Here is a 12,897-nt window from a genome sequence, read left to right as displayed (position 1 = left end):
CTCTCATGTGCACTTTAATGCATTTAAAGGCTCAAGGTTTAGTGCTCCAGCATTTAAAGTGCATGTGATTTCTTTGTGCCGTGTACATTATTTGTCAGTCTTTAGTGGCTTAAACATTGCAGGTGACTGGTGGTGCTTACTTCTAGAGCTTCTTAAAGTGCGGTGTATGTGATTGGATTCAGCAGCTGTCTTAGTGATTATTCAGTTGTTTAGATTTCTGTTTAAAACTCAAACCTGTCTTTTTTTTGGATGGTGGAAAATCACCTCAATTTTCAATACAAATCTTACACAGATTCTGAAAAAAATTATGAGACCACTCCAAAATAAAAATTTTATTTTACTATTTATTGTGTTTAACCCTGTAAGACCCAAATATAGAAAAAAACATTTTTTTTAACATTTTATCGGTTGTTGTAAGAGTCCTCTTGCAAATGCAAAAAATCAATGGGTTTTTACATTTTTTACAATTTAGTAAGTTTTTATGGAAATCTTGTAATATTACAACATTGGGCCTTTGGTGTAGCAGAATTGCTGTGATTTCACTCACTGTTTGAACAAATGTTAAGTAAGGGATAATGTAGAGACAGCCGGTAGTTATCGGGAAATAAGATAAAATCTTTTCCAGACAGTAATACCTGTCATGGGGCAAGGTCTGTGTTCTTGAATGGGTTGGTTTTGTTGCCGTCATGTCAACATATTCATCATATGGGCAGACATAACATTTTTAATTTCTCTTTTATAGTTGAGAGGCATCACCACATTCCTCCTCATCAGTTATATCAGAGTCCCAAAGTCATCAAAGTCACTTTTTCCAAATTTGGATGATAGAAATGACATCATACGCATTGTAGATAAGACAGTCCTGTCTGGTAGCATTCTGAAATAAAAAAAACACTGATTATTTCCATGCTTATTAATCTTGATGCAAATCAATTCCAATCACATTTATACATTTCAAAGGATTCACCCATTCCACAGAATTCACACACTGTCTGAGGCTATGTCCACACAAAGCCGGTGCATTCCCTATACGGTCATTTTTTCCCTTGCTCTAAAAAAAGAATCCGTAAACACGAAACCACTAAAACCGACTGAAAGCGGTGTAGTATATATGCCGGACCAGTATGGGGCGCTGTAATTCTGCCACAGATATACACTATACACGGAGAAGACTTTGAGCATGCGCATAACCAACGTATGGTGTTGTCCAATATCGCTTGTTGGTCACCACAATTGCATAGAAGCAATAGATTTTGCTGTAATAAAGCTAGTAGGCTTTAGTAGCTTCTGTAGCACGAACACAATTACGTAGTCCGCCATTATTGTTGTTGCTGTTACGTGTGACGCTTCCGACACGTGATGTGATGACGTTTTCGCTTCACAAAATATACGGATTGGCAGTACAGACGAAACCGCAAGGGTGTCAGTTTCAGATTTATCCACTTTAGGACCCGGTTTCAAAAAATAGCGGATTCAGTCTCCCAAAACGCCGGATCCGTGTGGATGAAACGCCAATACGATAACAAATTTATGCGTATACAGTGATACGCGTCTCCGTGTGGACAGCCCCTGACAAGCTTATCGTCCTCTATTTATAATGCTAATATCACCTATACCCCCTACCCCACATTCCAGAACATTATCACCTGGCCCTCGTGCAGCAAACAGAGATATGGGCAAATAAAGCCCAGACAAGAAAACAAGACCAGCAAAGAATATTTTATAAACAATAAGATACAGATAGTTTCAAATATTGCCACATAAATACTTTTAAATTCTCAAATAAATAATTTATTTCCTATACACTTATTAAATACTCTTAAAACATTGATTAAAACTCAAAATATACATTTAACACAACATTGACATAACAAGCTCAAAATCTAATATAATCAAAACATTCAGCTATATCTTAAAATCTGCATGATCTAGACACATAACTCATCACAGAAAAAAATATTTTACGCATTTTACTTACGTGATTGTTGATTTATTTAGTTCAGTAAAAAAAGTTATGTTCTTCAAGGCAGGTTTGCAGGTTCACGGCCAAGAAAAGAAACATATTTACAAAGTCTACCATTCAAAATCATTGCAGGGTTAAATATTAGGACTTTTTAGTTTTGTAAATGTGGTGCAGACCTTTTGGGCAGGTGTGAATACAGCAATGGAACTTGGGTGCGGACCAAACAACTGTACCGAGACCCAGCTGAAAAACAAGAAAAAAACAAGTTAATATTTCTTTTAACCTCCTAAGACCTGAGGTTTGGTTTGTCTTTTTCAGATTTCTTCCAGCTATTTAGGGTTAGAAAGAACCAATAAATATAATAACCAAATATTTTTCTTTGAACATGAAGCAGTGTAATTGTACACGTTTGTGTACAACACGTTCCAGTTACACATAATTAAGTATTATGATGCAAACAACATATGTGAACAGGTCTTATGAGGTTAAACAACATAATACTAATGTATTGAATATGTAATGAATATTCATTAATTACATATTCAATACATATGGGATAACCCAGATTTTTAATAACGTCTTTCATGGGTCTTGGTGTGCACTTAGTCTTTAACATTAACGTTAGGTGACTTTATTGTCACTCCAGGTTTTGCTTTTGTTGGAATTCAGCAGACAATGGACTGAAAAAATAATTAAAGGCAATTGGAGTGGTGTCTTATTTTTTCCCACAGATGTAATCTTTTAGCATAATAATTACACTAAACAAAATTATAAACGCAACACTTTTGTTTTTGCCCCCATTGTTCATGAGCTGAACTCAAAAATTTAAGACTTTTTCTATGTACACAAAATGCTTATTTCTCTCAAATATTGTTCACAAATCTTTCGGAATCTTTGTAAGTGAGCACTTCTCCTTTGCCGAGATAATCCATCCACCTCACAGGTGTGGCATATCAAGATGCCAGCCCATTCTCACCCCATGTCGTCAATATTTGACGACACTTGACCATGCGTCAATATGTGACGCGAAGGGTATACCTTTCGCGTCATTTTTTGACGAACTGGGGACTTCAATACTATTACGTCCGTTGCATTCTCTTTCCTATTTTCTTACCATTTTCGCGTCGGTTTAGGGTTAGATTTACATAATGACATCCCTACCCAAACCTAACTCTAACCCCAACGCCAGGTGACAACTGTCATACCTAACTCTAACCCCAACGCCAGGTGACAACTGTTTAATTTCGCGTAATCTAACCCTAAACCGACGCGAAAATGTTAAGAAAATAGGAAAGAGAATGCAACGGACGTAATAGTATTGAAGTCCCCAGTTCGTCAAAAAATGACGCGAAAGGTATACCCTCCGCGTCACATATTGACGCATGGTCAAGTGCGTCAAATATTGACGACATGGGGTGAGAATGTGTTGAAGATGCTGATTAGACAGCATGATTATAGCACAGGTGTGCCTTAGGCTGGCCACCTTAAAAGGCCACTCTAAAATAAGCAGTTTTATCAGACAGCACAATGCCACACGTCAGAAGTTTTGAGAGAGCGTGCAAATGGCATGCTGACTGCAGGAATGTCCACCAGAGCTGTTAGCAATAAATTGAATGTTCATTTCTTTACCATAAGAGAATTTGGCAGTACATCCAACCAGCCTCACAAACGCAGACCATGTGTAACCACACCAGCCCAGGAGCTCCACATTCAGCATCTTCACCTCTAAGATCATCTGAGACCAGCCACCCGCACCGCAACAATTGGTTTGCATAGTCAAATAATTTTTGCACAATCTGTCAGAATCCATCAGGGAAGCTCATCTGCTTGGAATTTTGAATGCACAGATATACCGTGATGAGATCCTGAGGCCCATTGTTGTGCCATTCATCCACAACCATCACCTCATGTTGCAGCATGATAATGCACAGCCCCATTTTACAAGGATCTGCACACAAGCTGAAAACATCCCAGTTCTTGCATGGCCAACATACTCACAACACATGTCACCCATTGAGCATGTTTAGGGTGCTCTAGATCGGTGTATACGACAGTGTGTTTCAGTTCTTGCCAATATCCAGCAGCTTGCACTGCTATTGAAGAGGAGTGGACCAACATTCCACAGGCCACAATCAACATCCTTATCAACTCTATGTGAAGAAGATGTGTTGCTCTGCGTAAGACTAATGGTTTCGAACCCCCCTGAACCCCCTAATACAGTAAAACTGCACATTTTAGAGTGGCCTTTTATTGTGGCCAGCCTAAGGCACACCTGTGCAATAATCATGCTGTCTAATCAGCATCTTGATATGCTACACCTGTAAGGTGGATGGATTATCTTGACAAAGTGCTGAAAAACACAGATTTAGCATATTTGTGAACAATATTTTGTGAACATAGAATAAGTCTTAGATCTTTGAATTCAGCTCATGAAAAAAAGTGTGTAGTTTATTGAAATTGCATGAAAGAAGTGCAGGCTTGTTTCTAGGTGAATTTACTTCATCATCACACATTCGATGATAGCTTGAAGTATAATCAAGCTTTAATGTAGCTACTTTTACTGTAGGTGGGTTTAGTATTTAAGTTACATGTCACTTATTGGAGTCACAGTAACATCTGTTATGACAGCAAAAGTAATGGGTGTTTACTGTTTATTATAGTTATTGCTGCCCACACCCGTTGATAGATATAGATGATGCAGGTACTACATGACATATATTGTTTCTATGCCTCTGTGATCTCCTAACCTTGAATGCACGCATTCCCTGTCTGCTGTGTTCAATCCTAAGGCTAATTATCCAACATGAAACATTAAACATGGCTTTTGAACCCATAACAAATTACCATGGCTGGCCATTGCTCTTAATGTTCTGAATGTTGGATAGGTTGACAAAATAACACTGACTTTGACTGATTGCCCAGTCCTGAATTCTTATTCAGGGAGAAAATTGCCGCCACCATATATACCTTGAAACAGGCTGCTGAAGCTGTGATTTTTTTCTTCCGAGTTTTTCCTTACAACTGTTGCTGTGATGCTGCAAGGACAATTTGTGAATTTAACTGTACAAATGTGACCCTGCTTGCGAATCCAATTAAACAAAAGTAAAGAACATTTGGTGAAAAATCACCTTGATATCTTTAATCATTTTGACTGAGTAAGGCAATGTCAAAGATTTGATGAATTTCAGTCTCAGAAAACCATGTTTTTGAGAAATTCTGATGTAAGTACAAGCTTATATTTAAAGTTAGATTTTTCCTCTGCCCCCCCAAAAATGTACCACTTACCATTTATAAGTTAATTGTACTATGTCGTCGACGATGCCTAGAAGGTTGGTCCTATAAAACCCCGTGGCTATCATGTCTTGCCATATACAAACATTTTTCTTGGATATGAAATTGTTTAATGCCAAATTTTTTTTTTTTTAAATAAACTTGCGTTCAAAACTACTTAGAACTGTCATGACTCGGGAAGTGGGACAGGACGCAAACGCAAGGTTCAAAATAAATAACATTTAATAATAAAAACACGAGGGCAGACATGGTGAATGCAGGAACACAGGAACAGCAACACAGGAAACAGACAGGGTATCAATGAGCTCGTTTACATGTACACCAATAATGCGAGTAAGGACTTAATCGCAGTAAGATGTTTACATGACTGGAGCTAACCTCTTCACTCCGGTTTACATGCAGTTTTATTTTCGGATTATTCACACATAGCCCAATGCAGAGCACAAATGATGAACTCACATATATGGTCCATTGTTTTATTTTACTTACGTTAAAATGACAAACACGTTGTTATAGATGTATTTTATTATCCGGTGCCGTGATGAAGATAGAAATATGACAGTGCCTGTAAAGGCCGTTCACATGATATAAAATATAGTTTTAAAAATCGTTTTATATTAAAGATAATAGTTCACACAACAACTATAACGATAGCGATTTTGGCACATGATGAACGATAAACCATTGACAGCCAATCAAATCTATTTTAACTTGAAGTGCACGCGCACTTAAAATGCATTAGAAAGCTCATTCATTGCTGAGGTTATAACATAAAATTATCTCAGGTATCCAGAGAGCTGATGCAGTTGTTGCTGTGAAATTTTTCTACCACACTGACTACGCCAAAAGGTAAGATATTAACCTACTACATTCATTGTTTAGTTACGCAAAACGCAGCGAGTTGAGGACATCTGCTGGTTTCCCGCTGTGTAAATGCAACAAGAACAGCATACATTCAGTGACATGTAAACAATTGCAAAAAAGTTTTTATTACAAGAAATATCCAATATTAGGTAATGCCGCGCTCGTTGAGCGAATTAGCATGAAGTTGATGTGGTCACTAATATATTTATCGTTATAATTATCGTTATAATGTCCCTTAAAGGTTTTATACACTGCTGTCGTGTTATTTGAGCTGTTTCTGAATGAAGGCAGACTGCTGACAGCGAGTCGTGTTGGCAGAGTTTATGTAAAACTTCCTAATGTCAAGTTTAAAACGAATTTGTGGTTAAGGTACGTGACTAAAACACGCGCGCACTTCAGTTAGTGCGGTATAAATGCGATTAAAGCGTTTACATGGACGCATACTGCGATTATAAACGGCGTACGCCACCTCTTTTAATGCGATTATTCTTACTCTGATTATGAGCTTAATCGCATTATTTTTATCGAATTATTGCGTTTACATGAGGTAAAGTATAATCGCAGTATTGACAAAATCCCATTATAATCGCATTATTAGGGTGCATGTAAACGCGGTCAATGACAATAATCCGGCAACCAGTGTGACAGAACAAAGACATATAAATACAAAGACAATTAAACAAATGACAGGTGTGGTGTATTGGCGTAATGAGTCAATGAAAGTCCAGGTGAGACAGATTAGTGCAATACACAAAACATGTCACGGACTAGCCGTGACAAGAACACTATCTAAGGCTTCATTGAAAAGTAACTTCACGTCTGTTGCCGTGTTATAACAAATAACAAAACTGCTTCGGTGTGTCGCATAGACGTCGTGATCGTCTTGCTGCCCCCTCCACATTCTGTGCTTGGTATTTCAGGGGCAAAAAAGGGCCATAGTTTCCATGCTAGACTTGCAGCGTGAATAAATTTGTGCGCAAGGCAGCATGGGGAAACCCAGGCAAATCATTTACAGAAATGAACACAAATAAAAAAAATATTTTTCTTTTTTTTTGGTGTCATGACTATTTTGACGCTTTAAATCTCAAAATTAGATTTTAGCAACTTTAGCCACATTTTCACAGGTGGGGTCACAAATCTGAAAATCTATTATTAAAAGATAATAACTGATAATTACACCATATCAGATGCAAGAAAGATCATGCCTAATCTCAAAGGCAATTATAACATAATGACTTCTAATAATTGCATCTACTGGTGCACACAGGCACAAAACTAATGCTGATCTATGGAGAACAAAAACCTAAATGTCGGCCTCTAACCTGTATGAATCTGTTAAAAAATGAAAATATTCAAAGATTGTAACTTTATAGCAAAACATTTGTTAACCAAAATGTTAACCTCTGTTGTTGTAAACTTAGATGACGTCAAACCCAGCGGTCAACTGTATGACAGGCAGAAGATGTAACTGACTTATCTAACCACAGGCCAGATGTATAGTTGAGTCTCTGTAAGCACACACAGTGAAAAGAAAGGGGAGGGCAGGTTTATACACTGCATCAGGATGTGAGATGAATAGTACCAGCCCCCCCCCCCCAACTATTGCCATGCATTTAAAAGAGGATTCAGCTACAATCAACATGAAGCATTGAGGTTCTCTGATAGTTTGTAATCAAAGCATGACTTGCCATTCACTCTACATTCTGCCACAGATTAAATAGCTTTTGGATTTGTTACAGAATCAGACCTTATTACGAAACAAAGTTTGGGTGCCTTGAAATACAGTTGAAATATTGCAGCTGAATATAAAGAATATATTTAGCATATATAAAATGCTTTTTGTTGTCCAGATAAATAATAAATCCCACTCCGTATTCTGCCTGACATCTCATTTAGTGTTTTACATTTGAAACGTATTTTTATGGGGTCAGAAAAAACATGGGGGTGCACAAACGTTGGCTAGATTTTTCTTTAAATGAGAACAGAGGTCAGAAAAGTATGCAGAGTAATGGGACATCATTATTTTTGTTGAGATACATGCTTGTCCTCCTGACTGTATAATGTTTGTAAATGTGTTATTGTGGCCTGTGATGTGCTGATCCACACACTGAAAGATTTTCTATTGAAGCTGTAACAGATGTGATACAAGCCTCCGTTGACATATCGGTGTGTTTTTAAAATGTTTATTCTGGTGGTTGGTCTTACAAATGAGTCGTGACTATAAATGCGTTGAGCTGAAAGGATCTTCAGAAAAATATAGAAGGTGATATTTTAATGAGAGTTCAGGGTGTGAAATGAAAGTCTTCAGGTTATTTTGCTGAAAGTGCGATCTGTAGAGATAATAATTATATCCTAAACACAGTTAATTACAGTTAATTTAATTTTAGTGTCTTATTATTCGTTTTATTTATACACAAAGAAATGAGAAAGTGTAAATAAAAATCTGAAAGCATACAAAGGTTACACTTTACAAAGAGGTTTTGTTCATTTACAACATAACAATGACCTACCAATAAGCAATATATTTTTACAGCATTTATTAAGATGTATTATATAAGTTGCATTGTGCATTAACTCATCTCAACTGTTACAATTTTTGATTAAAAAAAAACGTAAAAATAAGTGCTGAAGTTAAAATAACTAAGGTTATAAATGCTGTAGATGAGCAATTCCATGCAAATGTCAACCTTAACATGAAAACATTTTACCAAAGGTTTTTAACCATGCTGATCTCAGATCAATTTTTGGTATAGTTTATATACACATGCGAGGTCTCTATTAAAGTTTTTAAAGCATAAGCATTTTACCATAGTTAGGTAAGCACAGCTGACATGTCACCTCCATAACATTGTTTCTTCCTCACAAATGCGCACACGAAAACTAAAATAAAAAATGTAATGTTCTTTAAAGAGCTGTCTCTTCTCTGTTTGTTGGGTATTATTGCTTTAAATTGTGCAATATAATTAAAAGAATTATAAAGTATTTTGTCTCCCAAAATTTTTTTTTGTCACATCACATCCATAACATGCATTTTCCTATATTATAGAAACAATATCATAGATTTAGAGAGAGAATGATGTCTGTTCTTTATGATCAGGGGTTTAGTAAAATATAAGGAAATGGTTTAATTTATTGGTAATAAATCAATTATCTGAAAATGTTTACGGTAGTTTCATTTTTGACTGAAAATGTCCCATCAATGAAGTTGTAATTACTCAAACATATAATTTACTATAAGTTTGTTTTAACTAATGTAGTTAAAAAATGTTAACAAATGCAACCTTATTGTACAAAAATTAAAACAAATGTTCATTTTATCTGGTCTCATATAAACCCTACTAAGTCCAAGTTATACATAATAATGCATTTATAAAATTATGAAATAAAAACAGTGTTAGCCATATGCAATACGTTAGGGCATCACTAAAAAAACCTTAAAATTAGATCCCCAAAAAAACACGCTTTACAATAAAGTTGTATTAGTAAACAATGCATCAACTATACAACAATGAACAATATAGTTTTTCAGCATATATTGATTCTCGTTATGTTAGTTAATGTCAATACAGTTGACATGTTAACCCTTGATTTTATTAATGTATCAATAAATGCCAAAAATTGAACAAAGATTAATAAATAGAATTATTGTTCATTGCTAGTGGATTAACTAATTGTTAAGAAGTACAACCTCATTGTAAAGTGTAACCAATAAAAATAAAAGTAATTTCAGACCATATTTTGCACTATTCATTAAAAATGCCATAGGAAACAGCAGTAATTAATTCTAGTAGCATGCTTTTGTTAGTGTTTTGTCATTAATGTTATTAATAAAAGTGTCATAGCCTACTACACTGGACCTGTGAGGCTCTAATTCCAGTGATGAAGTGTCGAGTCATTCTAGTTTATGTTGTGCCTGTATAACTTTCAAAATGAGTCAGGGTTTCATCTCCAATTTGTGGCAAACATCATTTTGTGGAAGGTAGTCTTCTGCTTCTCCTTTCTTTAAAATTTTAATAATGCATACAAGGCTGCACAGGTCAAAAGCTTAGATTTTTTTTCCATTTGTTTCAGGAGTACATCACCATGTTTACAAACACGTGTTTAACCGTGCAAACCAAAGATGGAATTCAATAGCATTCATTAAAAATGTATAACCCGCTCAACACATTTCCAGTATATCACATTTACTGTAGTTTAATAAACTGTCACAAAATGACAATCCTCTGTCCTTGCATATCAATCAGACTTTATTCAGTGTCAAAAACATGCCCAATTTGTTGTAGAAGGAAGGCCAATTTGATCACTTCTCCACCTACATTGCCTGAAAATAGGAAATCTGATTCTTCGAAAAGTATTGCTTTAACAGACTCTGGTCATATAACCAGACCTAAGGCTGTTAAAACCGATCACACATACTGTATTTATGAACTGAACTTTGAATGCTGGAGGGATTGCTTTGATATTGCTTATCACATTTGGTGGGATATGAATAATGTATAGATGTGATGTACAGCATTTCTTTGCATGACAGGAAGATTTACCTTGAAACCATACCAGTGCATATCTGGGTATTTGGACAGTTAGGATAGCATCATTTGAAGATGATGTTTTTAAAGACATTTAACTATTTCGTCGCCAGCATTTTTTTTAAATGTTGCCAGCCAGCGCTAGCGTTTTTCATGATTTTCACAAAAGTTTAATGCCTTCCAGAAAATGTTCTTTAAATATATAAACATACACCACATGAAAGAAAAGACCCTCTGCTTTCCAAAAGAAAAAAAACTAGTCATCCTACCTTCAGTAGTTCTTTTGTAATTAGCTTTTGAATATGGGTAGGTTTCTGCAAAAACACCACATTTTGAGCAAAAAGCAGATATAATTCCATTTTTGTGACGGACTTTTCATAGAGATCCCATTCAGAGCGATCATTAAAACAGACACGGACATGCAGCAGCTTGCCATAGGCAATACTTCCGGTTTAAAAAGTTGCGGAAGGGCATAATAGCGGTATTGCGGAAAGACGGAAATACTCGTCATTGGCGGGGAAGCGTTTTCTCTTGATTGACGAGATATCTCGTCAATGGCGGGGAAAGAGTTAACATGTTAACTCCCTTTGTGAGCCCGCCCCCAGCGGCCAGTCGATAAATTGCAGCTTAAGTCACTTCCGTATTGGCTTCATCAGAGATATCGGAATTCCCCTCGATTCAAACCCTATGACTTTGGCATTGGTCACATCATGTAGCACTAAAGCTCCAGAAAGTGGGCATTCATAAGACCTTATTTAGTATCAAGAGAACTGTTTCGTGGATTTGAGCAGCCATCCGCATGATCGTTTTCTGTTTTGTTTGTGTTTGGCAGAGATTTCTGGGAACTCTGAGGACATTCCCCTGGTACGCTGGAGGCAGCAATGGCTGGAAAATGGCACCTTGCTTTTCCACATCCACCACCAGGACGGCAGTCAAAACTTGCCTGGCCCGGCGGCCACAGCTTACCCTGCTAGTGACTCTGCGGAGGAGGAACTTCGTATTCTGCACATCTCAGTCATGGTACGCCATCAGAAATCATTTCCAGATTTGCTGCATTATAATTTGGCTTATAAATGTTACTAAACTAATTTTCAATGATTGACGTTATGGCAACAGACCCCTGTTGGTAGTTAAAAACAACTAATTAGCCAAAATATCTAATTTTAATCCGAACATAGTTTATTTTACAGTCTTTAAAAATGCAAATGAAGTTTTATTACAAATTGACAAACCCGCAGAGATTTCAGTGAATGACTTATCTGTAGATCTGTCAATGCAGTTCTGAGGGTGAAGACGCCATGCTGGTCATGCCGTGAGGAAATTACAAAGAAAAAAACATCACGTAGATAGAAAAATTTGGGTGTGAGATGCAGGGAAAGATGAAAGTTTTTCCCGATCCAGTCAATTAGTGTTTACGCCTGCTGGCTTCGCAGTTGTTCACAGCCATGGATCGTTGCACTACTGTCATCCTCAGAAGAAGTTACATTCACAACAACTTTAGCAAAGAGTCTTAGGGGGCATGAGGATTACGTGAAGCTTTTATACACGCTCAGTTTGATTAGTGGAAAATCCATATTTGTAAATTGTCATGCAGGATGGAGTTTGTACGGAGGAGGAGACTGTTGTTTGTGGTGACTAGCGTTGTAGGTGAGCACATAAATACTTCTTAACACATTACATGAACCGACCAACATACTCGCGCCTGGCATGCAAATACTTCGATAGAGAAAGCACAAATGGCTCATTATTTTTATGTAAGGCTAAAGGGACACCAGGCTGTGCCGGATCTCCATTGTTGCTTGAATATCAAGTCCCTTAATTGCACATTAGTGGAGTATGGCAGTTGTTTTGGGTGGATAGTTGATTCCCTGTGCAATGCCATTGACTACTGAACGATCCGCAGTGGAATATGATTCCATCGAACTCCGGGAAGTCTCCATGTTTTCTCAGAATCTAAAGAAGATTGCATGCCTCCTATCTCAGACACTGATATCGTGATAAGGAAGATAGTCACTGTATTAGTATTCCATGCAGGAAATCAGCGGATGATTCGACTTTATTGGAAACAATTTTCTCTACTCAAAGAATTATGTTTGTCACTTCAAAAATGGTCAGAGCAGTATTTAAGCATGACAGAGAATAGATTGTGTTTTGATGTCAGTGAACTGTATACACAACCATCAGTAATTATGTAATGATGCAGGCGGCACATTTACAACATAAGATCGATCACACGTTTGCCGTGATTGAGAG

At 36.8% G+C, this 12,897-nt stretch overlaps 1 protein-coding gene across 4 annotated transcripts in view; it reads left to right on the top strand.

The window, feature by feature from the left end:
- astn1 (astrotactin 1) overlaps nucleotides 1–12,897 on the top strand; it is a 356,183-nt gene that overhangs the window by 56,413 nt on the left and 286,873 nt on the right. For all 4 annotated transcript variants that reach the window (XM_073874209.1, XM_073874213.1, XM_073874207.1 and 1 more), the window contains exon 2: nucleotides 11,477–11,664. In XM_073874209.1, coding sequence (XP_073730310.1) covers nucleotides 11,477–11,664 — 188 coding nt within the window. The remainder of the gene's footprint in view (nucleotides 1–11,476; nucleotides 11,665–12,897) is intronic.

Source organism: Misgurnus anguillicaudatus, chromosome 2 (assembly GCF_027580225.2).
Source record: "Misgurnus anguillicaudatus chromosome 2, ASM2758022v2, whole genome shotgun sequence".
In the NCBI taxonomy this organism is placed as follows: domain Eukaryota; kingdom Metazoa; phylum Chordata; class Actinopteri; order Cypriniformes; family Cobitidae; genus Misgurnus; species Misgurnus anguillicaudatus.
The sequence above is the reverse complement of the archived record's forward strand: the minus strand, read 5'-3'. Positions and strand labels throughout refer to the sequence as shown.